Source organism: Martes martes (genome assembly GCF_963455335.1).
Source record: "Martes martes genome assembly, chromosome: 14".
NCBI classification, from domain to species: Eukaryota; Metazoa; Chordata; class Mammalia; order Carnivora; family Mustelidae; genus Martes; species Martes martes.
In genome coordinates, this window is record NC_137902.1 from 33,347,237 (window position 1) to 33,374,653 (window position 27,417).

At 35.9% G+C, this 27,417-nt stretch overlaps 2 protein-coding genes across 12 annotated transcripts in view; one reads left to right on the top strand and one right to left on the bottom strand.

The window, feature by feature from the left end:
- The window catches only part of LOC308355226 (protein FRA10AC1), a 70,171-nt gene that overhangs the window by 21,843 nt on the left and 20,911 nt on the right, over positions 1-27,417 (top strand). For all 11 annotated transcript variants that reach the window (XM_080823301.1, XM_080823308.1, XM_080823299.1 and 8 more), the window contains 3 exons: positions 4,208-4,246; positions 9,891-9,969; positions 12,258-16,026. In XM_080823301.1, the coding sequence (XP_080679427.1) occupies positions 4,208-4,246; positions 9,891-9,969; positions 12,258-12,300 (161 nt within the window). In that variant the 3' untranslated portion in view covers positions 12,301-16,026. The remainder of the gene's footprint in view (positions 1-4,207; positions 4,247-9,890; positions 9,970-12,257; positions 16,027-27,417) is intronic.
- Positions 16,210-27,417, bottom strand: part of PDE6C (phosphodiesterase 6C) — a gene marked incomplete at its 5' end in the record, with an annotated part of 47,212 nt that continues 36,004 nt past the window's right edge. Inside the window, 7 exons of the mRNA XM_080823297.1 lie at positions 16,210-16,464; positions 18,440-18,596; positions 18,967-19,050; positions 19,165-19,239; positions 22,091-22,154; positions 22,305-22,412; positions 24,180-24,280. Of these exons, the coding sequence (XP_080679423.1) occupies positions 16,403-16,464; positions 18,440-18,596; positions 18,967-19,050; positions 19,165-19,239; positions 22,091-22,154; positions 22,305-22,412; positions 24,180-24,280 (651 nt within the window). The 3' untranslated portion in view covers positions 16,210-16,402. The remainder of the gene's footprint in view (positions 16,465-18,439; positions 18,597-18,966; positions 19,051-19,164; positions 19,240-22,090; positions 22,155-22,304; positions 22,413-24,179; positions 24,281-27,417) is intronic.

Consider the following 27,417-nt stretch of genomic DNA (forward strand, 5'->3'; position numbering starts at 1 on the left):
CTTCTGTACTGTTTGAGCTTATTGTGGAGAACCAAATAAGAATGTGAAAAGCATTTTGAACACTGTTAAACAGTACATAATCTATAAGTCAGAGTAAACTTATAACAGTGGGATTTCATTACCATGGCCTATGTGATTTTCTCATTAGCTTATGAGCTTTTTTTTTTTTTTTTAATTTTATTTATTTGACAGAGAGAAATCAGAGCTAGGCAGAGAGGCAGACAGAGAGATGGGGAAGCAGGCTTCCGCTGAGCAGCGAGCCCGATGCGGGGCTCGATGCGGGGCTCGATCCCAGGACCCCGAGATCATGACCCGAGCCGAAGGCAGAGGCCTAAACCACTGAGCCACCCAGGCGCCCCAGCTTATGAGCTTCTTGAAATCATGGAGCTTGGTATATATATGTCCTCAGAACCCATCGTGGTCCTGTGCACGTACACTTAGTAAATAATTGTTAAATTCAAATCCATCAGTCAGTTACTTACTTCTTCCTCAGTAGTGCTTAAACTAAGCTGTAATCTCTTCATGTGTAAAATGGTTAAGCTAATAGTTCTTAGCTCATAGGATTGTTCAGAAGGTAAAAGGAGATAATAGATATAAACAGTTTGCACGGTGCTTGGTGCATAGTTAGCTATTATGAAGGTTATTGCTAGTTTCTTTTTCAGTCCGTAATAGAGTCAAATTGGCTATAACTTAGAGTGAATTGAATTTAATTTATGTTGATAATGATAGATTACATTAGAGTCAGCCACATGTTAACACAGTACTTGGACAGGAGAGGGCTCCCTTGCTCCAGCTGTGAAGATTATTAGCTAGGTTTCATTCTTACATGTACTTTTTTCTGGTGAATCATAATATATTCAAGCATATAGTATCAACAAGTTTTCAACTTGGTAAAACTGATAGACGGTGAGAGGAAAATATTATTCTTGTTTATAATGGTATTTGAGAAATGATATTTGAAGTAGAATACTTTATTGTGTCTAAATCATTTCCCAACTCCAAAATAAATGTTAATTAATGTGAAAATTCCATTTGAGTTTGAAAAAATTTTTGTTTAAAAATGTTTGATGTATCATACTTGAGTTTTGTTGTATTCATTATTATATTATGTAATATTGTATAAATCATAGTATGGTACCATATTAATCACTACATATTCCAAATTAAAGAATAATTCCTACATTGTAAAGGCTTGTTTAGCACCTTCAAAGCAGGCAGGTAGCTGGATATTCAGGATCTGGTATGGGGTTGGAACCCTCAGATTATGCATACATACGCATGTGATCTTCCTTACAGATGTTTGCCCTGTGAACACTACAGTAGATGACACCTCTGTCAAGCTAAGAACTAATCAGATACCTGGAAATTATCCTTGATGTCTTCTTATTTCTCATTATTTATGTTTAATTTGTCACCAAATCATGTCAGTTTTACCCTCAGAGTATATATTTCTCGAGTGCTCTCCACCCTCATTCAAACCACTATGTTTTCTCATGTTTCTCATGTTTTCTAGACTACTGCTGTGTTCTCCTTACTAGTTCTGCCACTGTCTTGTCATCACACCTATCCTTCCCTTAATGCATTTTCAATAAAGGACTACTTGCTCGTTGTTCTTAGGATATTACTGAAATCTGCACAAAGCCCAGGTGCTCTATACGATCCTTCATACAACACTTGTTTCTGACCACGCTCCACTTCACTTTCATACTCCATGCTCACAGCCTTTCAGTTTTTAGAAAATGTCAAACTTCTTCCCATTTAGGTACTATGTAGATGCTACTTCCTCTCTTTCTAACCTCCTCCCCCCACTGCCAGTTCCCATTGTAACTCATCCTCCAGGTCTAAGTTTAAATATAAATAAATCTTTTTTTTTTTAGACTTTATTTATTTATTTGGCACAGAGAGATCACAAGTAGGCAGAAAGGCAGGCAGAGAGAGAGGGGGAAGCAGGCTCCCTGCTGAGCAGAGAGCCTGATGCGGGGCTCGATCCCAGGACCCTGAGATCATGACCTGAGCTGAAGGCAGAGGCTTAACCCACTGAGCCACCCAGGCACCCCTAAGTTTAAATATTTCTGATCCTTTCTTGATTCCATCCCTGACCATGAATTTAAATTAGTAATTCTAATTTAGTATTCCCAGCACCCCACTAGCACATGTAAGGTATAAGCACTAAAGAATGAAGAAATGAAAGACTTTGAAGATTGTTTCAGGACTTCAGGGATAGAGACAAAGCAGAGTGGAATGGAGATAACTGTTTCTCATTTATTCTTTATTTAGAGTACCTTTAATAGCAGAGAGTACCGGATAAAGTTCTTTTTTTCAGCTTCTATGGCGTAAAGCATAAATGGTGTAAAGCAGAAAATGACAACATTTTAGCTCTGTAATATATTTGTATCTGGGATCATCTGGAACTAACTTGATTTTGATGTGATTCTCTATAGTCAGGCCACCTTAATTTGTCCCAAACTTGAATAATAATTATTAATAAATACTTAATATTTTATCTGCATTTCAACTGTTGACAGAACTTTTCAAAACAATCTACTTTCTTGATTTCCTTCCTATTTCTCTGGCCTTTCCTCTGCCTCTTGGTTATAGGTCTTCCTCAGTCTTACCCTTAAATGTTGGAGTTGCCCAAGGCTCTTATTGAACTTCTCTTCATTCTCTCTCTTCTCCCTATATGACCCCACCTACTCCTATGGTGTCAGTTTACAAACAAATAAAAAGTTTAAGTGGGTGGGTGGATGAATAATTGGATAGCTAAATGGCCGAATGAATGGATAGAGAGAAAATGTAAGAAAGACCAATAGCTTGACTTTGAGGACCAGTCTGCTTTGGCAGGTCTGAGCAGAACAACGTACTTCGGTAGAGCGTCTTGGCAAAAAGTTGAAGATCTTATCCCTCCCACCACTACTAAAGCATCCCCAAGCTCGCTTCCTTGGGAAGGCTTTTCCTGACACCCTTCACCCAATTCCTCCAGGCAAAGTTAGGTCCCTATTACATATTCCAGTAGCACTCTGCACTTCTCCTTTAGAGATACATATCAATCACCCTTGGAATAGTTTGTTTATTTTCTATTAAGGGAGGGACTGTGTGATTTAATTAATTCTTTATCTCCAGTTTCTAAGCACCATGCTTTCTCCACATAGTAGGCATTCCATAGATGTGTGATGAGTGGGTGAATCAGTGGAACAGTGGTTTCTCAACATTGAAAGGAACATCAGAGATCCATCCTAGGATCATGACTAAAAAGATATTCTGTGACTTTGCTTTTCAAAGTATAGTCCCTGGCATTCTCATCACTTGGGAATGTGTTTGAAATATACAATCTCAGACCCTTCCCCAATTGCACTTTAAGTCAGGATGATTCATACGCATCAGCATCGTAAAGTTTGAAATGTACTGCTCTATATTGGGTACTTGTTCTGCTTTTGCTTCAGCACCTCCAGGGAAGAGGAACTTACTTCCATCCAAAATATTCTTTTACTTTTCAGTTAGTTGTAATTGCTAGCAGGTATCTTAAACTAAGTTAGCCTCAGCTTTGGTTTATGAGAGCTCCTACCCAAGGAGAGGAATTGTTAATCTCCCTCTGTTAGCTGTAATTTTTTTTTCGATTTATCAGTCTTCGAAATTATTTCCCTTGTAGTCTTATTACGGGAGACCCTGTAGAGTGATGATTTTTAAAAAATTACGTTAGTAGATTTTTAGTACTTTTTTCTTTCTGTTTCTCTGGATATCTTGTAGAACTGAAACTTTGTTTTAGGAAGTAATATTTTGTGTGAATTTTAGTTACTAAGAATTCTCATCTGTATTTGAAAAAGTATTGTGAAAAATGAGTATTTATTTATAAACTGCTTTCTGATGTTGAACACCTATAGATAAAATATGGTTATATTGCAGCTAATCTATGAGTTTTTTTAAGCAACCTGAGATTTTTTTTTCTTTTTTTTAATAGGCGTTCATATTTTTTAAGCTTTGTGCTATGTATTCCAGGCATAAAATAACCTCTGCCTTGAAGAACCTAACATTTTAATTAGAGAGATAAGTCTGAGGAACTTGAAAGATTAGAAGACAGTGAGGTGTTTTTCTGTAAGACTATTTAGTAAACTAGACACTTAGGAAGTCTTAGGAAGAATTCTGGTTACAGCTAGAACTGTTAAAAGATTGCAAAATGATTTTTAACAAAACAATGCTGTTTTCTTTTCAGGGCATTCATCCTCAAAGAAATCAGAAAATTCTGTAAACAGTAAGTATCTAGTATTTCTTTATTTAATAAAAATGCATAGATTAAAGTTATTCACAGTTTGGGTTTCCCGTCAATTGTGACTTGCTCTGATATATCATTTTTTGGTTTTGTACCATGTAGAAAAATCATAGAAAAAAATAGCAAAAGTGTACGATTTCTTCCCCAATTTTGAACATTTTAAACTTTCTTATTTTAAAATAGAAGAGCGTAAAATTTTCTTCTTCAGTAAATACAATGGATACACAGTTAAATTTCACTTTTTAGAATATGAAGGAAGAAAAGCAGAAGGATGAGGTTGGAATGGAAAAAGAATTGGGGAAGTGGATTAAGATTTAAGAAATGTTTCTTGTATTGTATATTTAGTAATCTCTGTTATTTGGTGATTTTGACTGATCAAATGAAATACGTGGTTTGTATATGGAAAGTAAGATGTTGGCAACTGGTTACTAGTGGTTAGTTTTTTAATAAGTACTGTGGTTTTCACCAGATTATATCAAGTCAGTTTAGATTTTATTGAATATTTGCCATAGATTTTATCATTTTTTTCCTGCAACATTCCAAAAAACATTCAAATGACTTATAGATACAATAACATAAGGTTTTTAAAAGTAAAATCAGGATAATGGAAAAAGAAGAGCAAAGTAAGGCTTGAAGTAAAATTAACACAGACGTTTACTAAAAAGTCCTGCGTAATTACAAAGGCAGATCATACATTTGTCACTGTTCTTCATACATTTGTCACTGTTCTTCTAAACAACCAAACCAAGGGAAACCACCAGCAGAAATTTTAATTGTACCCATAAGACCATATGCAGGGTATTCATCTCTTTTCCAGGCGGAGTTCTGAGAGCAGAGTCTCCTGTGTGTTCATAAAAGGGACATCCACCTGTGATACAACAAACAGTAGCCTTGCATCTCAATAGTAACACAGTGTCAGATTTCTTAAAGACCTTGCAGTAGGGTTAGGGCTAACAATGAAGTGTGACTCAGTAGCCTGTCTAATTCATTTTATAATATCTGGACTTATTTTATAACATTTCTAGGCTTGGAAATTTGTAAACTTAAAAATTAATTTTTTTCCTGATATAAAGTAATATATATTTACTCTGGCAAACTCAAGAAAAAAAAATTAGTAATTACTCCAAATCCCACCATTCAAAGAGAAACATTATTAGCATTTTATTTATTTATTTTTTTTTAAAGATGTTATTTATTTGACAGAGATCACAAGCAGGCAGAGAGGCAGGCAGAGAGAGAGGAAAGGAAGCAGGCTCCCTGCTGAGAAGAGAGCCTGATGCAGGGCTTGATCCCAGGGCTCTGGGATCATGACCTGAGCCAAAAGCAGAGGCTTTAACACACTGAGCCACCCAGGCGCCCCAGTTAGCATTTTAATATAATTCTTAAGGAGAATTTTTAAGTGTCACTAATCGGAAATTTTGCACTATGAAAAAATAGAAAAACAGAAGTTTTAAAATATTTTTGTTTAAAGATTTAATGGAGAGGGAGTTGTCAGTGGAGGCATTCCTCTAGTTTAGGAATACAACATATTCCTTATGAATTATTTTGCTCATACCAGTTTTATTTTCAGCATATTTGAAGTGTCCTAAGCACTGTTACTTTGTTTCTTCCCTTATGAATCCTAATTGATCTATAGGTCTTTTTCCTAAATTAGGTGAAGTGTAGTGACAGTTTCTAGGACATAGCTGGGCGTGAGACTAATAGACTCAGGCTATCTGGGCTGAAGTAGTATATATATACTATCTTTCATTTGCACCTGGATAATGTTCAGTTACCCTTTTACCACCATTTAACATTGGATTACTAAAACCAAATCTATGAAGAAAAACCCAGTTTCTGCGAGGAAAAAGAACTTTAACTTGGATTTGTTGATTATCTACTCTATCAGCCAAAACGGCAGTGATTTACTTGTATTACCTCATTTAATCTTTTTTTTTTTTTAATTTATTTATTTGACAGACAGAGATCACAAGTAGGCAGAGAGGAGGCAGGCAGAGAGGGAGAAGCAGGCTCCCCGCCGAGCAGAGAGCCCGATGCGGGCTCGACCCCAGGACCCCGGGATCATGACCCGAGCCCAAGGCAGAGGCCCTAACCCACTGAGCCACCCAGGCGCCCCTACTTCATTTAATCTTAGTAATGGGCATATAATATCCCATTTTGCAGACAGGAGAACCAAGACCAAGAGAATTTACATAAATTACCAAAGTTCTTTTAGTTGGTTAATAGCAGAGCTGGGATGAAACACAGATTTATAACTCCACAATGTTTGTGCTCCTTACCTATATCATCAATAACTGTTTAGTGAGTCAAATGTAAGTCCACTCTTCAAACCCCAGTTTTGGCAGAGACATTGTATAAATCTACATTAAATGATTTGATCTTTCTGCATCTCAGCTCTATATGTAAAATAGGTATAAAGAGACTTAACTTTGTTTTATTATTGTCAGAGCCAAATGAGACAATATATATGTAAAGCATGTGTCCAACACAAAGTAAGTTCTTGTTAACCTGTAGCTATTATTATTGTTACAGAAAGGGAAAAAAAAAGCCATTAAACAGATTCTGTGTTTTGTTCTCTAGAATTGGTCAGATCAAAAATTATGTCTGTTTAAGTTTGACCTGTCCATTTGTTATCATAATTGGAGACTTGCCACTTCTTCAGTAAGCCCAAGTTATTTCGGCATCATATAATATCTAGAAAAACCAAGATGACATATCTGCTTTCATTATTCAAATGTATGGGGAAAATTATACACAGTTTGCATTTTAGAATTTGCATTATAAAAGGAACATTGAAAACTTAAAAGCAGATTAAGAATGGAATAACCAAGGCATTGACAGAATTTGAAATTGTGTCATAGGAAGAAGGTTGAAGGAAATAATAGATGTTTAGTTTGGAAAAAAGTGAAGGGATAAGAGGGAAGGGGTAAGGAGGTAGACATGGAAACTGTAGATGTTTGTAAGACTGCTTTTGTGTAGGAGACTTATTTTTTATGACTATTTGGCAGAATGAGAGTCTCTGGATAAAAATTGCCCAGAGACAGATTTTTGCCTTAATTTAAGGAAAAACTTGTCGATTAGAACTATCTAAAGAAAGGAACAGAGGACTGGGCTACTTCATGAAGTAGTGAAGTGTTAAGCATAGATTGGACAGCCACTTGTCAAGGGAGATGTTGCAGTAAGAGATTCAGTCATTGGATAAGGGCTAGATCAAAGACCTGCAAGATCCCACAGAGAGTCAGTGATGTACATTCTGATCCCCAGTTGCTAGTAACTGCTGTGTAGTTTTGACACTGATACCAGAGCACCCATTTGTATTGCCTATTCTTCTCACTGTGTTTTCCTTAGCAGTGCACCCATTTGTATTACCTATTCTTCTCACTGTGTTTTCCTTAGCAGTGCCCCTCCCGTCTCAGGCCCGTTGTGACAGTTACCATAGGAATGGTTTCTAGTTACTGCTGTTCTCAGGGAACTAGAATGGTACAGATTCAGAGTTGAACTTAAAGGTCATGTAGTCTAGTCTTCTAGATTTGATTCTCAAACAATATTTGGCTGATTTTTAAGCATATGATCTTTGAAAGAAGGTTACTTTATAATATTCTAAACTGATTTGACCTTTTAGTTAAACTCACTTGTCTAGTATCAGAAAACTGGTGTAGGAAAGCTGGCATGTGGGAAGTACTCTTGAAAGGGGAGAGGGCAGGTGTTTATAAGGCCTTTTAAAATTAGCTGCCCACTTTCAAAGATCTTGTAAGTTTTGTTCTTTGACACCATTAATAGGGTAACACCATAATGTTAACTGTTAGGCCTAATTAGTTTTTTCCATGGTTTCTTGATCTCATGTTAGTGAGTTTTCATAAAAGTAAGAGTAGAACACTTTTATTTTCTCTTCTCACACATTCAGTTTGAGACACTGGCAGTTTCCGTGCTGGTTGTCATTGAGTGGAAATCTGGTTCCCGAGGCTTTATAATTTTATCATCTTTTATTGTCTTTGTATGTAGATCGTTACAAATACAACCCCTGAGGCGCCTGGGTGGCTCACTTGGTTGTGTCAACTCTTGATTTCAGCTCAGGTCATGATCTCAGGGTTGTGAGATCAAGCCCCGTGTCAGGCTCTGCACTGGGCATGGAGCCTGTTTAAGTTTCTCCCCCTCTCCCTCTGCCCCCCCCCCACCCAAATATAACCCCTCTCCTTTTTTTTTCCCCCTGCCATTTTTGTTAAAATTTGTGCCAGAATAGACACAGTTAGGACCAAAGTTCAGACGTGCATATTGATTGAAGGTTCAAAGTCCAACAGGTAAAAGGCTAAAAGCACTGTGGGCAAATCAATGCTGTTTTATTTTTGTGTGTGTTTAACTAAGGGACATTCTGTATTGATAGGCTGAATTTGTTTCACTTCTTTTTGAGACTAACTTATTAGAGAGGAACTATTTGCTAATATAATTACTTTATGGCATACTTTTATTGCCTTATATTTCTCAGTATTTGATAATTTTTAGTTCACTAATATAGGGTGATTTTTGAAACATGTTGATTTTGTTATATTTTAAAAATAGAAATTTCTTTATTGTTTTGGCTGATTTTTAAAAGCAATACTTGATCATTGTTTAAAATACAAAACATTTGGAAATGTTTTACATAGAAAGTGAAAGTATCCCAGGCCACAGGTAATATAATTACTGTTCAGTTTTGTTTGTCCTTACAAACTTACAGTATATATACACATATGTAATCATAAATGAAATTATACCATGCATACTTTCTGTAATTCTAAAAATTTTGAAACAGCACAGACATTTTTCCATGGTAATACTATAGATATGCTAAGGGTTTTTTAATAGCTATATTATATTAATTTAACCAATCCTTGATCCCTAATTGGTAGGGATATAGGTTTTCTTTTGTTGTTGTTGTTATGTAATGAACATCTTTGTACATGTATCTCAAGTGCTTATTTATTCTAAGTAAATAATTAAATTCTTAAAAGCAGCATTGCTGGTCAAAGGATATGTAAATTTTAAACTGATCTGTATTGCTAGATTTTCCTCAAGAATAAAGTTTACAGAATTTTTACTCCTAACAAGTATGAATATGTCTATTTCTTTATTGAAACCAGCTTCTTCTAATTAATTTAATCAGCATCAGATTTTGAAAGCATCTGATAATATTTTTTCATAATTTAACTAACTAGTTCTGTGTACTAGTTCAGTTCTTGAATTCTTGATCCTAATGTAAATATACTCTACAAAAACCTTAACCTACATGTCTTTTATATACCAACAGAAAGAAAAAACTAAATCAAAGGCAGTTATATTGCAAGAGATCATTCCTTCATGAGTTAGTACTGGAAGTGCCACAGTGAAAGTGGAAGTGCCACTGAAGTTCCCTCAGTATAACTTAGGGAACTTTCCCATGAGACTTCCCTGGTCTTTTTGCTGAGACTCTTTGGTATATCTCAGCTTATTTATTTATTTTTAAGAAGAATTTATTGGTCTGAAAGAGTGAATTACATTTTCAGAGCCATAAAAGTGAAACTAAACTGAAGTTAATTTAATTGCATTGGTGGGTAATTCAAAATATGTTTTAAATATAACACATTTTTAAAAATCTCTCTTAAATGAATAGGAAATTCTGATGAAGAAGAAGGTACTTCAGAATCTGAACTTTGGAAGGGCCCCCTACCAGAAACAGATGAAAAATCACAGTGAGTCCTGATATTACTAGATAATGCCTACCTTTTGCATCAGTAAGGAAGCTACAACCACAGCCATTCTTGATAACAATTAATGAAAAATCTTTTCATCAAGAATGTCTGTTTAATGCCAAGGACTACTTAGCCTGGTAAGATCAGAGTTTATTCCTAGTCATTGTTTGTGGCCACAAACTGCTAACTCATCCAGCTTCCTCTCAGTGAGTAAATCTTACTTCAGCTTTCCTTGCCAAATGACCGTCCAGTCTTTACTTAGGATCCTTTAGAGAAGGGCTGTTCCCTAGTTCCACAGCAGCTTATTCTTGATATTCTGATTATCATAAATGTGTACAGGGAGCCCCTTGAAGCTGTCTGTGTATGGGTAAAAGTTTACTTGCCAACAACTACCTTAGCCTTCCGAAGACAGGATAACTCAGTGTGTACATTGTTATCTGTCTTGAGTTGGAAGAGCCATCTGGATGTGGGCTGGAATTTTATCAGCTCTTGTCATATACTGGGATGTTCAGCACTTGAGCTTTATCTGTAATAAGATGATAAAATAATACCTACTGCAGAGTTTATTGTGAAGAGTTAATGAAATAAAAATTTCTAAAGCACTTGGTACAATACCTATAAATATAAGTGCTTAATAAATTTTAGTCTCATTTTGTTAGTCTTTAGGCATATTGGCTCATAATGAAAGATACCTGTCGAATCAATCATAATTCACTAATTTAAGCTGCTTATGAGACATCTTGCTAATTATATGTTCTCAGTGTAGTAGAATTCAGGTGTTTTAGAAAGAGGTTTTTTAAATAAGATCACTTTTTTTCTGTGAACTTAACTTTTTTTTTCCTAGCCAAGTAAAGAATTCCTAAATATATGGTCAATATAGATCAGATTATAAGAAAGCTATTACTGTAAATAAAATACTGCTATCCTAGTTAAACTATGGACTAAACTTCTAATGGTATAACTTCCCACTGAAGAGCTTTATAGCTGAAATTGACAGATTGGCTCACCTTTTTAGGCAGTGAAGGTACTTGAGTAAATCCTAAGAAGACTCTCATCATCCAGAGCTTTTTGTGACCTTATAAGTACTTGACAGTGATCAAGTACTGAGCCCCTAAGCCTACACAGAGATTCAGTTAATTTCCTATATTTAAATTCTTACTACAATTTAAAAAATTTTACTGTATATTGCTAGCATGTGGGAGGAAGAGCATGGGGGATATCAAATTACAGATAATTCTTAAATCAACTTTATCTGATTCTGTAGTAATTTTTTAAAAATTTGAACATGGGTATAATGGCTTCATGCATTCACAGTTATTTAAAACCAAATAATGGAGTCCCATTGTGAATCCCTGATCTACAAGAACTTTTCCTGAAGAGATTGGTAGACTGGATTTTACTTTCCAGCTTGATTCCCTGTCCCAGAAGGGAGAAAGGCAACTCTGTGTGTGTGTGTGTGTGTGTGTGTGTGTGTGTGTGTGTGTATAATCATTTAATCCTCACAGCACCTCTGTGAGGAAATACAGTGTTCTCCTTTGTACAAATAAGGAGACTGAGCCCAGAGAAGTTAAGTAACCTGCTAATATAAGCTAATAAGTGACAGAGCTAGAACTTAAACATTGTCTGACTTGAAATCCTGTGGTATTTTCCTGTATCACTCTGGTTCCAAGTGCTAATATTTACTTAGTACTTGACAGTTTTCATTTTATTTTACCATATTATAATACAATTTAATATCTTCTTTCAGATTTTGATTCATTGTTTTACACATGATATTTACTGCTACAAATATATGTTTACTATTCCCATAGCAATAAATACAGCCTAAGCAGATTTTCCCCATTCCTAGGAGTAAGACTTGTATTTTTCCTCAAAATAGTTTTCTTTTTCATTCATTTCTTGATCAGACTATAATTTGAAATGAGAAAGAACAGAGAATTCTGTCAACCAAAAGAGTAAAGAGAAGTAGTAACATTTCATAACAGTTATGAAGCATAACTCTTCACAAATAAAGTAACATTTTACTTTAAAGTAAAATCTTAGGTAATAAATACATTTAGGGTATGGGGGCAACATATAAAACATTTAATCAATCTGGGTATACTTATGATTATTCCAAAAGCTGAGGATTATTTGATGGCTGAATCATGAAATATATCAATATATAGAAAAATCGGCAGATGAGTTAAAATATTTTATTTTCATTAATCACCTATACTGTGTCACCTAGTAATTTTTTTCTGTAATTGTTGATCTTAATCAATACATATACTTTTTCCTTTAAATAGAGAAGAAGAATTTGATGACTATTTCCAAGATTTATTTCTGTGAGATGGAAGAGAGAAGCCCACATTCCTTACTGTGAAAGTACACTTTGAAACTCTTCACAAAAATTTTATCTACAAGTTGCAGCTTGAGTGGTTTATCTTCAGAAATAAAAATCCAACTACTCTCAAGATGTCAGCTGCTTTGGAAGTTTTTCAGTTCTATTGGAGACATGTTTCCTCATCCCTTATATATCTTTTCAGATGCTTATTTACAACCGCTCCATCTGTAGCTGCTAGAGGATAAAGCTAGTACACTGTACGGAGAGTTCATTGTTCCTGTATTTTGTAGGGGTTTTGTTGTTGTTTTTATTCATTCATATTTATCTTCCCTTGCCTGAATTAATTTAAATTATTAGAATTATTGGTGTCTCACAAAAATTATAAAATAGAGTAAATATGTCTTCACCTTCTTTCCTTTGATACACGGGTACCCCTCCTTTTAAGCATCTACTTTCCCATTACCACCTGTTTCTAGCTGCCTTTTTTTTTTCCCCTTACTTTTCTCTTGCTTCCTTCTCACCTATACTACTTAAGGGAGTTTGTTATTATCAGATTTGACTTCCCAGTGTGTGAGTAGTTTATTATAAAGTAAATTAATACAGGAACAGCAGGAACAGCAAATGAGGTCACAGAAGTCTACAACAGGAGATTAGGTTAACAAAAGTTGACTCTCCAACAGAGAGATTCTATAATAAGATAATTTAACTAATAATAGTATATGCTGGAGCTTATCTCAGATGTAGTCACACAAATACGGATATACTTATATGCCAGGATATAGTATAAAATGGAACTTCTTAATTTGCTGATCATCCCCCTTAGAGTCGATGAATGTGGTTTAAGAGATCTAAGCACTCCTAGAATCTGAGTGTAAACTTCTGTGATTATGTGTATTTATGGGGGGAAAAAGTCCATAGTTTTCATCAAATTTTCATCAAATTTTCAAATGTATTGGTTTTTTAAAAAAAGGTTTTAACCCATTTTTGTAAAGTGCAGAGAGATGGATAGGAAGATGCATGATTTAGTGAAGAGAGGACCTGTAGAAAGCAATCACAGCATTTCAATTATTTTGTTAATATAAGTATTTTAAATGACATTTAAACATGGAATGATTGGCATTAAATTGCAGAATAAGTAGGTTAGTGTCTTATTTTTAAGTGGTTAGGATCTGATTTTCCTTTTATTCAATAGTTGTTATTCATTAATTCAAATATTTATCAGGTTTCTGTTATATGTGAGGCACTATGCTAGATGTTGCTACAAAGGAACTATCTAGGAAATAATTACACAGTCATTTCTAAGCCATCAAAAACAGTAAATCAGTATCGGTTTGTTAAGGTTGAACATTGTTTTTTAATCCCCTTATTTTCTTAAAGAAATTGTATTTTTTTTTTAAATCTCATTACTTACAGTGAATAAAAAGGAATCTTGGTTTCTAAGTGTTGAAATGTCCGACAGCAAACTGATATTAGTATATATGTAGCTAAAACATGTTTATGATTAAAAAAAATTCATAGTTTAGTGATCATCAGAAAATAAAATTCCTATAAATGATAAGTAGGAAAACTAGACTCTCAAAATACATTCATGTATTTGGTGTTATAAGTATGGTTTATAGACATTAGGTTCACTAGTAAATTTTAGATCATTATATATAATCACAACACTTAATCCATTCATACATAATCGAAGTCATATATTTTGTTTTGTTTTGTTTTGTTTTTTATTTTTCTCCATGTCATATTTTTAAGGAGTCTTTGAAAAGGCCACAAGATGAGTTTAAAGATTAATTCTCTGACAGACCTCTCTCATATTTGGCTATAGTGCAGTCAGTAGTGTTCAGTGGACCACTGTTTGGGATATGAAGTTAATGCCTTCTTCTACTTGCTCTTAAGCAAAGTTCCTATTTTTGCAGACCTTCAATGGCAGTACATCTCTGCTCCTTAACTTGCTTTCTGGTGAATGAGGAGGGGATGTTGTTTGAGCTGATAATTTGGGGTCCAAAATTACATAAAACTAAAGAAAGAGTTCCTTTTTTTTTTTTTTTTTAAGATTTTATTTATGTATTAGAACATGAGCAGGGGAAGGGACAGAGGGAGAAACAGGCTCCCCGCCAGGCAGGGCAAAGTGGGGGCTTTCTGAGATGATGACTTGAACTGAAGGCAGACACTTAACCAACTGAGCCAGCCAGGTGCCCCTAAAGGAAGAGTTTCTTAGGCAGTTTCTAAAATAATCCTAAAAGTAGAATTTCAAAATTATTTTTAGTAATGAAAGTAAGGTGTACATGTTATCACTTACTCAAGGTGTTGACTTATTGTCTATAGAACACTCATGCAAGTGTATATATTAAATGAGTTTTTTCGCCCTAAAGATACTTTATAAACTTACAGGCACTCTTCATTTATACCTGTTTGTTATGACATTTATTCAAAATATCATTCATTTGTATTCACTGAGAACCTACCTTGTACCAGGCACTACTCTCTCTCTAGGTACCAGGATAGAGTTAGGAACAAAACAGAAGAAAATAGACAAAAATCTTTCCTCTCACAGACCTTACATTCTAATGTGAAGTAGCAATCCTATGATTCTAAATCTTATAATTTTTACTTGTAAATGTACAACAAATGGTGATTTTTTCCCCCCTTGGCCTTAACATTGAAAAATATTTTCTGTATAACAAAACATTGGAGGTTCATAGTCTATCAATTTGATTCATTAAAATTTAGATAACTTTTGGTAAGAAAAATCTGTGGCAGAATTTATGGCATAATTTTTATTTGGTCTATGATTGTAGATAAGTAAAGGAAGAAATCCTAAATTTCTCTGATGTCTAAACATGCACCATGTAGTAGTAGTAGTTGATTGTCCTTAGTTTCTCTTGACAAAAGAGTATTTAGAATGCTTGGTAGATGGTTTTAGTAATCTTTATTTTTTTTTTTTTAATAACCTCTGTTGAAGTGCCGCTAAACTGCTTTTGATAGTAAAGTTCTTGCATAATCAAATCACATGCTTCTTAATAATGCATAACATTTATTAGCTGATTTAATTTACATTAGGATTATCCAGGGAGTATCTTATAAGCTGATTATTCTTTCAATGAGAAGAATAGAATATTAAAAAATATTCTTAGTTGTACATAAAATAATTGCTTTCAGACTTGGGGAGAGGGATGGGCATAGGGCAAAGACATATAAACTGCCAAAAGCAGTGTGGTCTTCACCCTTCCATTATCAAGGTTAAAAAGTAGAGGAAAGATGATAAGCATTTCAGATGGAATAACATTTGACATCCTATTACTTGTTTTGTGTATAGTACTTACCAATGTTATAAATTCTATATTGTATTTGCTCTTAAGATGCATAGATGAGAGATTTTTAGTTTAGGAAGGAATTTGAGATATGAATCACAATTATTCATGTTGTGCGCTGAATTGTGCCCCCCCCCAAATTCATGTTGAAATCAAGCCCCTAGGACCTCAGAATATGACTATATTTGGAGGTAGGGTATTTAAAGAGTTAATTAGAGCAAAATGAGATCATACGAATGGGCCCTAATCCAATATGATTGTGTCCTTATAAGAAGAGGAGATTAGGACATAGACACACAAAAGGAAAGACTATGTGAGGGTAGAAGGAGAAAAGAAGACCATCTACAAGCCAGGGGGAGAAGCCTCATAAGAAACCAACCCTGACAACACCTTGATCTTGGACTCCTAGCCTCCAGAACCGTAAGAAAATAAATTTCTGTGGTTTATGCCACACAGGCTCGTATTTTGTTATGGTAGTACTAGCAAATGAATACTGTTAATAAGAACCTTTAAAAAAAGAATTGGTGACTGGTTTCAGGATTATATATTTTTAATTTAAAACAAATTGGCACCAAGAATGCGCTCATTTTCATCTTCTATTTTGCACTTTTGTTGAACTTTATTTTACCCTCAGGGTTTTCAGGCTAGCAATATATTTCCTTTTGGTGGCTGCAAGGGTAGCGTATCTGAAGATCCTGGTATTCTGTTAGTTGATGGTGTGCTGCATGAAGTTTGTTTCTTCAGTTTTTCTTCAAAAGTAGAAACAATATTTGAAATTTTGACCAGTCGGATTATATTATAACATGAGGCATGTTTTGGACTTTTTGTCATCACCGCCACCTCCTACATCTTCTGTGGCTAGTAAAAATGAGAAAAAGCGGTAGCATTGGGAATCCATGGGCACACAGTGTTTATTCTAAAACTCTGATGATGTTAGTATCAACTTCATAGCTAGTTAATAGTTGTTAACTTACAACAAGTACTAAGGGTTTGACCATTTAAAAAACTTGAATTCATGTTCAGAGTTGACCCATCTGAAAAACAGAATCTTATAAATGATTAACCAATTAACATCTGTTTCTCAAGCAAACCACTGAACTGCACAATCTGGGAACCTGAGTTGTTGCTTTGTGCCAGGCACAAAGCTTGTTGCCGAAGATACAAAACAATGTTTTTACTTCACAGAGACTTCCCAGGGTAGCAGGAAGAAAGTTCAGAAGTAATTTTTTATGCAAATAAAGATAGAAGATCTATATCCGATATACTGAATACTAACAGAAAATGTCAGGAGCCACTTAAAGAATCTGATAGCCTGTTCATCATAAAATTGAGATAGGGATTAAATTTAATTGTACTAAGAAATACCTTTGCTTTCCACTTGCATAGTAGACTTTGCCACTTTTGTTATCTTTTTGAAGTGAAAATCAGGTTCTTGCTTTCCCATCTAAATCCCTTTAAAAACTTCCCTTTGCTCCTCTCGAGGACAAATCCTCAAGCAAGGCCTTTAAGGCAGCACTGTCCTGCCCAACTGCCTTACCAGCTCTACCTGGTACTTAACCCAGCTTGCTCTCTAGACTCTGGCTACCAGCTTTTAGATTCTTCAGTGGCAGCAAGCTTACTTCCACTTCAAGGCCTTCGTGCATATTCTGTTCCTTTGCTTCTTCCCTAACCCCTCCCCCTTTCTTGGCTTAGCCAAATCCTCCAGTCTTTAGAGTTTAGCATAAGCATTCTTCTTCAGGAAAGTCTTCCCCCATGCTTCCTCTGATAGTTATAATCAATTGTTCATGATGATAGATAATCAATTCATTTATTGGTTTAAGTTCTACCTCCCCGACCACAGGGTAAGCTCTGTGCAATAAGGACCCCAACTTTCCCCAGACCCTGCGTAACCCAGGGCCTTGTACAGAATAGACCCCCAATAAATACATTGGTGAATGGGTATCAAGAAGTCAAACTCCTACTTTTATTCTGTTGAAAGACATCCTTAACCTTTTAAGCAAAATACTTTCTCCCTCCATGATTTTTTTTTAAATACCAGTAAACACTAGAACCATCTAAAAGGAATGTTGTATTTTTGTTGTTTTACAAAGCTCTTCCAGACAGAAATGATTTCTTGATTACACGATAAAAATTTCCTACAAAACCTTTGAAGTGCTGAACCCTCAAGACAAAATGCAAAGTCGTGACATTAGCATTCCCATTTCAAGATGACATTTGAGTCATCTGATAAACTCATAGTTGATCCCAACAGAATAATTTCAGGAGTAGAAGTTTCATCAGGAAAAACCACTATCTGGGGACATTTGAGGCACAGCCAGTCTTGAAATACCTGCCAAGTCATCCCATTCAGCCGGCCAGCTCTGCTTTCATGTGGGGGCTTCCTTAAGTCTAGAAGGGAGGCTGTAAAATCTCATATAGAGAAGAATACTGAGCTCAGAGGTTAAGCAAGTTGCCCAAAGTAACAGCTAACATGTAATGTTAGGACTAAATTTGTTTTCTCACCTAACCCTGATCCCACTGATTCTATGGCTTTCATATTTCTAAAATCTCAGTATTCTGTAGAGGTGATTAGGAGCCACATACCAGAGTGGATGAAGTCTAGCCCCAACCCCTACTTCAGCTACAACCCCTACTTCAGTCAATTCCTCCTGGAATTATAAGATCTTGTGTGTGGGGGGGTGTAATCCGAAAAGCACTAATCAATTTATTATATATAATTACTTGAAAAGCAAGTTTCCTGTTTGCATTTACTTTTTATGGTTTTGTCAGGTGAGATTAAGCTCAGCCTGACTCCTGGTTACTCTACAACAAGCAAAAACAGATTCCATCTAACCTTTTGTGGTCGTGTTTCCTTCTTCTTGCTTTTTCATCTCCTCTTCAAGCACCTTCATCTTTGCATCATACTCATCAGCTAGGGATTTCCACTCTACTCTGTTGTTCTGAAGACCATTCAGCATTGGTGTGATTTCTTTATGAAACCGTGAGAACTCCTAGAGAGAATTTTAGGTCAGAAACTATTTAAATCATGTAGTTGATTTTCAGTACTTTTCACATGCAGAGAAGGAGCTATAAGGAGTTGTATCAGTGCTCAGAGCTGCTAGGATGAGTTTAACTCAGTGCTGTGGAAACAGGGAAGACAGATGCTGTTTTCTAAGTGCGTCTGGTCTGTTCAGTGTGCTCCTGAGTTCTAGTTTTTCTTCCACCCCTAAACGAGATTAGGGTAATTCCTCAAGCTACTTTGGAGAAACAAGGATACCCCTAATGGCTTTCCATGTGAGTGACTTTTGATTTTGGTAACGCTTTGAAAGAAAAATCTTCATCCCCAGATGATTATATATTTCACTCAATTTGTTTACTTACCTTATATACAAAAGTACAGACAAAATCAATAAATCCAACTTGAAGTTTGGGTAGTTCATCTTTTTTGTTTCTGTCCATCATAGGCTGGAAAGAGAAATAAATTCTTTAAGGATAGTTTTCTAAGACTCTGTGTACAAAAGAGACTGATTTGTATCGATAATTTGTAATAAAAGTGCATTTTTATGTCAAGGTCTTTACAATAGGTTGTTGCTGCAGCACAGTCCTCTCCAGATCTCCTTGTTCCCAAAATTCATTTGCAACCAGAAGTGCCACCTGCAAATATGAATAAGACTTGATTCGTGAAACTGAGTCATTCATAGAGAATTTGCATTTTATTAGTATGAGTGACATTCAAGGGTAGCATTTATATTAATGCTTGAGGCATTGTCACATCATATACTCTTTGGTTTTAGAAAGATGGCGTCTGGTTGGCTCAGTTAGTTAAACGTCCAGATTCTCGATTTCGGCTCAGGTCATGATCTCGGTCATGGGATCAAGCCCCGTGTTGGGCTCCACACTCAGCAGGAAGTTGGCTTGAGATTCTCTCTCTCCCTCTTTCTCTTCCTCTGCCCCTCCCCCTGCTCATGTGTGCGCTTTCTGTCTCAAATAAATAAATCTTAAAAAAAGAAAAATAAAAGATAAAAAGATGTCATCTACAGAGTATATTGAAATGGGAAGGGGAAATTTCTCTTGTCACTTCAGCACTCTAGGCCCATTCTGGGAATACCTATCTCCAGTTGCTATTGCCACTACATCTCAACAATAAAAAGGGAAGATGGGAGGATATTTAATTCCATTACATTTTGCTTCAAGCTCTGCAGCTTCCCACACGTCGTCCTCTTGTCCTGCTTATCTGTTAGCTTCTAGCATATATCTGGGTGTACACACATGCATGCAGATGAGCACCCAGATTTACTTGATAACAAGGTGAGGATATTTGAGGGTAAATTTATATAGCTTTTTAAAACCTGATACCAAGTTTAATGAACACCTGCTAGCTTCCTTATATTGGCATGAACCAGGCTTGCCAGGAGGAATCAGATGTGACCTGTTTCTTTAAGATGCTTCTAGTCTCATAGAGACAGTCATGTAAACCATGTGGGTAAGGGCTATAACAATAGTAGTATGAAGTGTTGGGAATCAGGAGAAAGAAGTAAAGATGAGTTTCATAAAGGAGCTTGCATTTATGTTGTATCAAGGATGAATAGTAGTTTTTCAGATAAAGAGGAGGGGAAGGCTATCTGCAGAGATAAAATTGAGCATCCAGAGCTTAGAGTGAGAGACAGTGAATGGGAGAGAGTGCCAGGAAATAATCTGATGAGTGTGAGTTAAGGACAGGTAGTGACTGACAGACCACGTAAGCTTTGCTAGGAAGTTTGATTCTCTAGACCCGCGATTCTTTTTTTTTTTTTTAAAGCTTTTATTTATTTATTTATTTGACAGAGAGAGAGATCACAAGTAGGCAGAGAGGCAGGCAGAGAGAGAGAGAGAAGCAGGTTCCCCGCTGAGCAAAGAGCCTGATGCAGGGCTTGATCCCAGGACCCTGAGGTCTTGACATGAGCCGAAGGCAGAGGCTTAACCCACTGAGCCACTCAGGCGCCCCTAGACCAGTGATTCTTATTCTTGGAGCCCTAGTGCACCAAAGAGCACTAGCAGCCCCAGCAGGTAGGGGCCAAAAGAGATTTCAGCTAAAGTAATCTTGCTTTTTTCTTTTATATAAAGTGATTTTGTACAACTTTTTGTGGGGGGTTGGGGAGGAAGGACTTTACTTCTTTTTTATTATTTATTTGTTTTTTTCAAAGATTTATTTTTATTTATTTGACAGAGAGAGAGGGAGAGAAAGATCCATCACAAGTAGAGCAGCAGGCTCCCCCCTGAGCAGAGAGCCCGATGTGGGGCTCAATCCCAGAACCCTGAGATCATGACCTGAACCAAAGGCAGAGGTTTAACCCACTAAGCCACCAGGCCCCTTTACTTCTTTTTAATAAGAAAGCTTGAATACCTCTGCTGGGGGGGGGGGGGGAGTTTAGAAGGCTTTTAAGTAGAGGAGTGGCTGAGCAGAGGTCTCAGTATAAATAATCCCAGCAGCAGCTCGGAGGAGGGCTGAGTAGTGAAGGAGGAGGAAGGATCACTTAGGAGGATCCCACCACACCATCTTGCTGATGAAAGAGGGTAGAAGTCTGACCTGAGGCTGTAGCCAGCACGACAGACAGGAATGGGGAAGGGAACTTCATGCAAGGCCCTAGGTTTCTGGCCTGGGTGATTGTGCAGATAAAGAATAAAGAGTAAATAAAGAAGGAAGAACAGGCACATCAGGGTGGAAGGAGCACAAGTGTTTGGTTTTGGAATTTGACGGTTCCAATTACTCTATCTTTATTCATATAACCCACAACTACAGTTGAACCCAGTGAATTCTGGCCTCTCTTCCCCCTAGGGTTTTTCCTAGAAGTCACTGAGGGAAAAAGAGAAGTTTCTTTCATCCAGTTAGTAAGAAATCAAGTAATAAACTAGTGACTCCTGACTCTCATTCCCCGAGGTTGGCAAAGAACTGGGGAAGGTACCCTTAAACATGAACTTACTATAGACAGTGCCTTTTAATTACAGACAACACAAGAAGAGGTTGCAGGAGCAAAACCACCCTTGATAGAGGAAAGCACTATGATTCTTTTCTTCTTGTGCCAATTTATCTCCTCTATTAAAAACTCAGACATTCCCTAAATAATTGTATATAAAGTTTTTGCAGTCTGTTCAATGATAAGGAATTCTTTGCAGAAAGCATTTTCTTTCTAAGGTCCCTTCTCTTTGCCTTGGGGCCTAACCAAATGACCTATTGTCTTACTGACACTTGTGAATTCTTGAAAGCTAGTTGTCTGCCTTCATTAGCAGAAATCCAACAGGGAACATTTTATTTTTGTCCTAACTTCCTAATTTTCTTTTATCTTTTTAAATATAAACCAATTGTTTTTTCCAGGATAATGAAAGGTAATCGCTTACAAAATATATAGTCACATAATTGCTACCTATAGCAAAATTCCAAGATTGCCAGAATATTCCTGTTCTCTCTTACATGTGATCTAGATAGCATCTGTGCATGTGATGGAAGAGGAGACATAACCGTACTCGCCTGACTTTGTACCTCCCAGGGTTTGGTTATAGCTGACAAGTCACATGCAGTCATCATCATTGCCCTTGGGAGAAAACAACAATTGTTAAAATAGAAAGATACACGAAATAAGTGGTTTTTTGTTTTGTTTTGTTTTTGCAAAAAAAAAAAAAACCCGTCATGGTTAGATGAGATGCCTTTGAGTGCAAAAAGGAATAAAATTCTGACTACTCACATGATAACCTCTTTTTTGGTTGGATCAATGGTTACATATTTAATGGCCTCTTCTTCAGTTTCCATTTTTTCACAGGCATCAACAATTTTTTGAAACATGGTTCTCTTCCTAAAAAAGATACAGCTGTACAACAATCTTAGCATATAAGACCAGAGATAAAAAGTATCTTTAATATGTGCTTTTCAGATTTCATGTTCCCACTTTCTATCAGATGTCCACATAGTGGATCTAAGGGGTCGGGGAGAAGAGAACAGGGAATGGCTATTAACCTTGGCATAGAAAGAGTTTAAGAGAGAAAAACCACAAGCCACAAAAAGGGAAAAAAAAAACCCACAACACTGGTAAGTTTGAATACATTAGCAACAAAGGAGATCATAACATAAACATAAAGGCCAGAGGCTGTGTTGAGATAATATGATGATAAAAAATTCATAAAACCAACAAAGAACCTAAAATACATGAAAAGATGCTCAGCCTCACTGGTAAAAAAAAGGAAATACAAATTTGAACAGCAGTAAGATGCCATCTCACACTCAAACTGACAAGATAAATAAGTGAATAGATGTGAGTGTGACCAGATCAAAGGTAGTCCAGATATAGGATAACAGGAACTCTTGCACACTGCTGGTGGGAATTTAAATTGGGTAAACTACTCAGGAGTGCAGTTTTGCAGTGTAGTATTAAGACTGAAGATTTGCAAACTCTACAGCAATCTCAGTTCTAAGTATGTACATTAGAGAAACTCACATGCATACAAGGATATACAATACAGCATTGCCAACAATAATGAAATGTTGGGAATGATCTAAATATCCGTGTGTAGAAGAATGGCTGAATTCATTATGAGATCTTCATAAAGTTGAATATACAGTTGAAACTAATAAACTGGATCTTCGTTTACCACGGAAGTAAATCTTTAAAACATAATGTTACATGAAAAAGCAAGTTGTAGAAAAGTGTGTCCAGTAAGATACCATTTATGGACAATTTTAAAACACAATTAACAATATAAAAACATGGAAAGGACGAGTACACATCAGAATGATGGTATCTGTGAGGGAGATGGTAGGGGCTTTTCATGGTGGGATGGGATGCCTTGAGTGCATGACTTTTTTTTTCCACAAAAAAAGATCTCAGATGGGTGTGGAAAAATCTTAGTATTTGCTGAATCTGGGTTATGGTTATTTGTATATTTATTATTCTAAGTATCTGTCTTCATCTTCGAACTAATAACTAAATTTTTAGTTAAGAAGGATCAGAGAGCCACAATTTGACACTACACATCTAAGTCATTAAAGAGTTAGATACTATAACTAATTCACCTTGTTCTAATCCATTTTCACTAACAACTTTATAGTTCACTGACAAGAAAATGGGCAGAAGCTTGGAGTGTCTGGTCTCCTTGGTTATTATTACTATAAATAGGCTAGTACTCTGCTGTATGTGACTCAGAATTATCTGAGTTTTGTTAATGTGCATTAGTATCACCAAGATTTTTTAGCTCCCAAATTGCAGCAGAATCAAATGTCTGATCCTGCAACTTTAAATATCAGCCCCTGGACCATGATGAACCCACCGGGACAAGCATCACCTCACAAGGCTTTGTGGCATCACTCTTCTGACAGTGCACCAACCTTGCTGTACATTCTTCAATTCAAATTTCTTCAGATAACAAACCATTGACATCAGGGGGTTAGTTTTCTAAAATATGTTTTCAGATGTCTAGTAAATTATGAGGTACTTGGAGGGTATTCTACTGGTGATCCCAAAGGAAAGTGAATAAATGTGTGTGTGAAGAAATGCCTTTTAACTTGAATGCAATGGGTCATTTATGTAAGGCAGAAGCACACAGAGTATAAGGAAGTTTGTACTTACTTAAAATATAAAGCCAGGTCAGTTGCTATTATTGCAACTTCAAACAAATGAATAACTGTTTCAAACTGGCGTTTATTTAGGTTCTGGAAGATATTCAAACTCTGTAAGATAAAAATTCACATAAACGGGTCTATTAGTTTTAAAAAATCACAATAAAGTACAATCATTAATTTGCCTTTGATTCAACAAACCAACAAAACTATGCCTAACAAAATAAAGATAATTAGCATAGAAGAAAAGCTAGGTTTTTCACTTTTTTTCTTTCAGCTTTCTCCCTTGGACTGTTACCCCTCTACATTGAGTAAGGTAATTTAAAGTATAAAAATAGATATTAGCAAACACTCATGTAATCAGTGTATAAGTTTGGGAAGCAAATAATAGTGCTTTTTCCCAGAATCAATTATAAGTATAATAGATTTAAATTTTGCTTGTTTAATTGAGGAGCTTTAATAAAGAATATCTAGTACAGCCAATTGTTAGATATGCTGAATTATCCACCAGATAATTTTAGAGTAATCATAGAAGTTGTTGGAAAACTTTCAGAAACTACAAGTTATACTAGTACTCATATATTTACTGGGGGGAAAAATCCTCTCCAAGTTGTTCTTAAAATGTTTTCCTGAAATTATGTTTTACAACTTAACTAGACCTTTCTTCAAAGAGCTTCCCACTAATTATCTCCTCATAAATGGATCAGCTTCATAGGGTTCTGGAAAATGAGAGCAAATTTGGGAGTGGTTTTTAAAAGCTCTTGTATTCCAAAATGTATCATTTTGATGATTACATCGTTTTAAACAACAAACTACATCTAGTTAATAGTATTGTAACAATATATATCATTTTGTAAAAGCTTTCATATTCCAAATCGATCATTTTAGGAATACAGGCCTAAGGACAGATGGATAATGGCTTTGCCAAATGAAGTTGATGGTTATGAAATAGGCATATAGACCTGAATCATATTTTTATCTTTTTTCTCACTCATTTTCTTTTTAAAGATTTTATTTATTTGATAGAGAGAGACACAATCAGGAGGAGTAGCAGGCAGAGGGAGAGGGAGAAGTAGGCTCCCTGCTGAGCAGAGAGCCCTCCAGCATGGGCCTTGATCCCAGGACCCTGGGATCATGACCTGAGCTGAAGGCAGACGCTTAACTGACTGAGCCATCCAGGTGCCCCTTCTCTCTCATTTTTCACTTTCATCTAAAAATATGGGAAAGTCTCCTAATTGAAAAACCCTGCCTTAATTCTATATTCTTTTTATTTTCTCTATTCTTTCATATCTAAGGATCTTTTAAAAAGATCTTCTAAGTGGTTTCTTTATAACCTATGGATATAGATTTATATAAAAGATCCTGCTTCTATTTTATATTAGTGGCTAGAAAACCCTTTACCAAATTTGGGGCCCATGTCTTACACCTCTCACTGTAGACATTTGGGGCCTTTACTATTTCTTTCTTCTCTTTTCTTTCCTTTTTTTTTTTTTTTTTTTTTTAGTTAGATAAGGCAGAGTCAGTGATTAGAGCAGGAAAAAATTAATACAAGATGATCAATACCAAGACATCCAGATGACATTACTAAAATATGAAGAATTAAGTATCAGATGAACACCTATGCAGAAAAAGCAAGTCACGTGTAAGACAAAAAGATTGGCCATATACAGCTCTTCAGGACAACACTGCAACGCTAAAAGACAGTGAAGCAATGTTCTTCAATTTCTGAGAAGTGTGATGCAAGACCTTTATGTCCTGCCAAACTGATCTTCAAAAACAAATGTAACAAACAGGTATTCTTAAACATGTTCTTAGATTAGCCTCTCTTAGAAAAACTGCCATTTGACAAAAACCTAGCCAATCAAGGTGTGAGTCAAAATAAAATACAGAGGAATGGAGAAGCCATAATAAAAGGATTGATTTTAAGTACAGAGCCCATTTAAAAGTAGAATTAAGAATAAACAACAGTGGGGCACGTGGGTGGCTCAGTGGGTTAAGCCTCTGCCTTCGGTTCCGGTCATGATCTTAGGGTCCTGGGATTGAACCCTGCATCGGGCTCTCTGCTCAGCGGGGATCCTGCTTCCATCTCTCTCTCCGCCTGCCTCTCTGCCTGCTTGTGATCTCTCTCTGTCAGGTGAATAAATGAAATTAAAAAAGAAAAAAGCATAAACAATTGTGTTGAAGCTAGAGGATATTATGCGAAGTGAAAGAAGTCAGTCAGAGAAAGACAAATACTATATTTCGCTCACATGTGGAATTTAAGAAATAAAACAAATGATCATGGGGGGGGGGCAAATGAGAGAGAGAGGCAAACCAAGAAACAGACTTAACTACAGAGAGCAAACTGATGGTTACCAGAGGGGAAGTGGTAGGGGCACGGGGAGAAATGGAGGATGGGGATTTAGGAGGGCACTTGTTCTGATGAGCACCCTTGTATGTAAGTGTAGAATCACTACATAGTACATCTGAAACAAATATTTCACTGTGTGTGACCTAACTGGAATTTAAGTAAAATTATCCTTTTAAAAAGGGTAAACAATTCTGGAAATTATCAAGCAACATGTGAATTTTATAAATACTGATAATGATAAAAGAAATAGTAATGATAATAAACACCTTACAAAACAGAAGTGAAGATCTGGGAAGAAGTAGAAGCATCTTAATTGCTTCATGTTTCATTGCGGTGAGTTAATAGATAGTATAAAGTTAATATATATAGATCAAAAAATATCAAAATTCTAAAAGTTGAGCTCTAGTTTGTCACAATTTCACAGTTTCTCACAATTTCTCACTGTGAGAAATTTGTTCATTGTAGAGGGCTCTTTAAGAGCTAGTATCTCTTGTTTAAAGACACAGTGTCCAAAGTTCTGCAATTCCTTCCATTTCCAAAATGTTTCTTCCATTAAATTCAAATAGAATTAAATAAAGATAAATGGAAAACTAGTCAGCAATGAAAAGGAATGAATTACTGATATATACAATGCAGACATATCTCAAGATTATTGCTTTGTGTGCAAGAAGCCAGCACAAAAAATTACTTGTATAATTTACTTGTATAATTTTATTTATATAAAATCTACAAAAATCTAAACTAATTTATAGTGACTGAAAGTGTTTCAACGGTTGTCTAGGCTGGGAGCAGAGAACAGCATGCACTGCAAAGGGGAATGAGGAATGGTTTGGGGTGACAGAAGTGTTCTATATCTTGATTGTGGCAGTGGTTTCTTAGGTGTATAAAATTATATAAA